The 4,143-nt window shown below is 44.4% G+C and overlaps 1 protein-coding gene across 1 annotated transcript; it reads left to right on the forward strand.

Moving 5' to 3' along the window:
* Positions 1-22: 22 nt before the first annotated feature.
* LOC101850806 (neuronal acetylcholine receptor subunit alpha-7) lies at positions 23-4,029 on the forward strand. Its single transcript, XM_005099432.3, has 3 exons — positions 23-264; positions 1,936-2,210; positions 3,156-4,029. Exons 1-3 carry the CDS (start codon positions 31-33, stop codon positions 3,778-3,780), a joined length of 1,134 nt encoding a protein of 377 aa, XP_005099489.3. The 5' UTR covers positions 23-30; the 3' UTR covers positions 3,781-4,029.
* The last annotated feature ends 114 nt before the right edge of the window (positions 4,030-4,143 follow it).

Genomic DNA, 4,143 nt, shown 5'->3' on the forward strand with positions numbered 1-4,143 from the left:
CCCCTGTTCTCCGCCAGTCTCTGGCACCCAATGGTGTACATCACCAACAGCGCGGACGAGAATCAGGTGATGCTACAACACCCGCCCCTGCTCCGCGTGCTGCACAGCGGCTCCGTGGAGTCCCACAACACCGAGTTCATAAAGACCTCCTGCAGGTTCGACCTCTCCCTCTTCCCCTTCGACACCCAGCACTGTGACGTCATGATGGTGGTGATGGGCGGTGATGTGGTCATACGGCCGCACGTGCATTTCATGCTTGAGCACGTAAGTATGATATAATACACAGGGTGATTAAAAAAAAAATATTCCAAAATCATCACGAGATATCTAAAGAAACGAGAGACATTAGAATACTCCAGCTTGGACACATGTGTTGTCATCATCATCATCTGGTGCCTTGCCGACTGGCGTGGGCGATCATGGACCTCCATTTTACCCTGTCATGCGCTGCAACAATGGTGTCTGTTGTTCTTGCTGCTCCTAGCCATGTTGTCATCTTGTCCAGTATCTTTTCCCTCTGTCTGCCTCTGCCTCTCTTTCCCTCAAACTTGCCTGTTGTTACAATATTCTCTAATGCTTCTTTCCGCATTGTGTGTCTGAAGAAATTTGTCATAAACATGTGTTGTACATACCTTTAAATGTGTATTTCATGTTTTACAAGTGCTCAATGTGGCCACCACCGGGAGCACGGACAACATCAAGTCGATATGGGGATTCCTTCCAAGCCACCCCAGGATGTCTCAGTCCACCGTGTTGATTGTTGCTGCTATTCGATCTTTCATGTCTTTGATATTTGCTGGAGGACATAAACTTTGTCTTTAACATACCCCGCACAAGAAGTGGCTATTCACTTTATTGCACGCAGATTCGAATGACTTAATTTTTCAGTAGTATGGAGCACCGCCGCATTGGCATCTCTGGGTTCGAGATTATCTGAATGAAAACGTGTCTCAGCGGTGGATTGGTAGAGAGGTGCTAAAGACTTTGCTCTCAGCTGTAGGCTTGCCAGATCCCCGAACTTTAATGTGTGTGAATATTAAAACATTTTTTGGTGTTTGTTTAGGACAAAGTTTATGTTCCACCACTTCGACCAAATCCATGTAATGATGCCATGAAATATCGAATAACTTAACAGCTACACTGGCCTGAGACATTCTGAGGCGCGTTTGAGAGAAATTTTCATATCGGCTTGATGCTGTCTATGCTACCGGTGGTGGCCACATTGGACACTGGTAAAACATGAAATACAAGCTTGAAAGTAATGACAGTATGTACAACACATGTGTCCAAGCAAGAGTTTTTGTTTTTTCTTCTTTTTTTTTCTTTTTATTGTTTTTCGTTTTTGAAATATCGTTTGATAATTTTGGCGTAGATCTCTGTTCTTTTTTAATCACCCTGTGTATAATTTGGTATGACACTGATTGTGTCAACAGCACATAGGCCTTGTCCAGGAGATCGTATACTTGTACATGTAATATAACAGGGAATTGGAAAGTCTCTTTCTGCTATGTTTATTACTCTACAACAAACAATGGTAACGGTGATGGTGATGATTGTAATGTTGGTTTTTTGTTGTTGCTGTTGATACTGATGCTGCTACTGATGAAGACCCAAGATGCACTACGATGAAACTACATACACATTCTGGGTACATAAAATACAAAATAATACTAATACAGTAATTCCTACTCAAGTTATAAGACAACATTTTCTCAAAACTTCCATGATGATGATAATGCTTCTGCTGCTTCTGCTGCTTCTGCTGCTTCTGCTGTTGCTGTTACTGCTGTTGCTACTGATGACAATGATGAAATGATGAGGATGATGGTGATGATGATGACGATGTTGATGAAGAGGACAACAACAATGCCGATAATGATTAATATGATAAAAGGACTAATGAAGCTAACGTCTTCGACACTCAACTCTCGCCAGGAACCCCTCTACAATTTCCTCTCTATGCCTGGTGAGTGGTCCATAGAGCACAAAACCGTGGAAAGCAAGGACACCCCTGGCCCTGTACGCTTCCTGGCCTTGACCTTGACCCTGAAGAGAGCGTCCCTGTACTACAACCTGTTCCTCATCGCCCCCCTGGTGGTGACGTCACTGGTCACTCCGCTGGTGTTTTGGATGCCTCCTGGGTGTGGGGAGAAAATGTCCTACCTCGTGGCCCTGTTCTTGTCCAACACCGTCTTTTTCAATTTCGTCGGGTGAGTGGTTGATATTTCAACTGGCGCCTGTGGTATCGTAGTTAGGCGAGGCGCTTCGCCGTCACACGCAGAAGAAGTGGAGTTCGATTCCCGAGAGGGGAGAATTTTAATAGAGTATCGCCGGCTTTCTGCCGGGACATTGTTGTATCTCTCTGAGCCCAGGTTGACCTAAGCAGACAGGGTCGAAGTAGCTTCCTCTTGAACTTGAATGATCTTAATGGTGTCAGTTGGGATCTTAAACCTTTACAATTGCATTATTACAATTGTTGGTTTAGTTTTTTCGTAAACCCCCCCCCCCCCAATCTACACGATTTTAGATCATTTAGGAGCCGGACCGCTTCAACAAATTTTCATGCAGGCAGAATGGGATACATGTGCTGTTTCTGGCAGGCAGACGGAGATACACTTTAGAAAAACTCCTCCACATCGATGCCATTTGTAATAATTTCCCCATGGTGGAGTGTAATAAATGGCTTCTGTGTGAAGTGGCCAAGAGCCCAACTACCACAGTACTGACGCGGGCTGATTTAGCTTTGTTCGGGATAGTCCATGCTGTGAAGCTATGGGGTTGTTTGTGTGTTTGTTCTTTTGTGAGGATATGGTTCCAAACTTTCCACGAATAGGTCAAATCAAGGGCAAACCGGTTGGCCCAAATGTCAGACTGCACATGTACATGTGTGCACCTCATACTGATGGGCAACGGTTCTTTTTGCTTCCCTCCTAAAAGAAATAAAAAAGAAACGGACTAAATCAAACGAACAAACAAAATACAAAACAACAACAAAATAAACAGAGAACACCCAAAACGTACCCCCCCAAACCCCCCCCCCAAAAAAAAAACCCAACAAAAAAAACCCAACACCCCCGCTAAAAAGAAACTCATAATAAATGCATTGCCATGTCCTGAATTCAGTGACAACAATTTTTCTTCCCTGTACCGTGTAGGTCCATCCTACCGAGAAACGTGTCTGAGGTCCCCCGTCTGGCTTGCTTCCTGTCTGGCACCAGTGTGTCATGTGTGGTCGCCATGGCCGCCACCACTCTCGTGCTGCACCGCTACCAAGAGGAAGTTGACCAACTCAATGTCAGTTCCGAAACGGGAAGCAATTCTCTGGAGAACAAGACCGTGAGACCAGCAGACGGTACAACATCAACAATAAAAGTGTTGCCCGTCTACAAACAGGAAATCGACCAGCTCAACGTTTCCTTTAAGGGAAGCAACTCTGTTGAAACGGTGAGCTTGGGGTCTGCAGACTGCTTCGTATCAACATGCTCGGCTGAGAAAAGAAAGCAAATGAAGAAAGAGCAAGACGGGTTGAAGTGTGGAGAAAAAGAACCTAAAATTCTCGAAGAAGCAGAACTAGAAACCGAAGATGAAAGACGTTTTAGAAGAAGAAAGAATAATACTATTGTGCCCGAAGGAAAATGCTTATCCCGGAGTAAGATGGTGCATTATTACGCTTGCAATGACTCGTGGAGACTCTCAGCCTGGGCTCTTGACAAGATATCGTTTGCGATTTTCTGTCTCATCAACCTTTCCTTTTACCTATGGGTATTTCTTAATACTTAAAGGAGTATCAAATCGTTGAAATGAACGGAGAGCCACGATCGACGATGTCTGGTTCAGATCTGGACTTTCTGGTGATGATGATTTCTTATGTATGAATGTGTGAGCACTCTGCTTCCTCAGCTGGCGATGTGGACTAAATGAAGTCCACTAACCAGTGTCGGAACATATCAGAGCTTTTAGTGACATTGAATGTACGTATATATGTCAACCTACTACATTGTAATGTGTGAGTATAAAAACATATTCTTTGCTCTTTACCCGTCCTCACAAGAGTCGTGTGTTGTCTTGACATCGTATGGGCTCAACGCCCCTATTAACACTGTAATGCCATTAGAGAGTCTATCCTCCTCTGAAATCCCCCCC

This window comes from Aplysia californica, unplaced genomic scaffold (assembly GCF_000002075.1).
Source record: "Aplysia californica isolate F4 #8 unplaced genomic scaffold, AplCal3.0 scaffold00213, whole genome shotgun sequence".
Taxonomy (NCBI): domain Eukaryota; kingdom Metazoa; phylum Mollusca; class Gastropoda; order Aplysiida; family Aplysiidae; genus Aplysia; species Aplysia californica.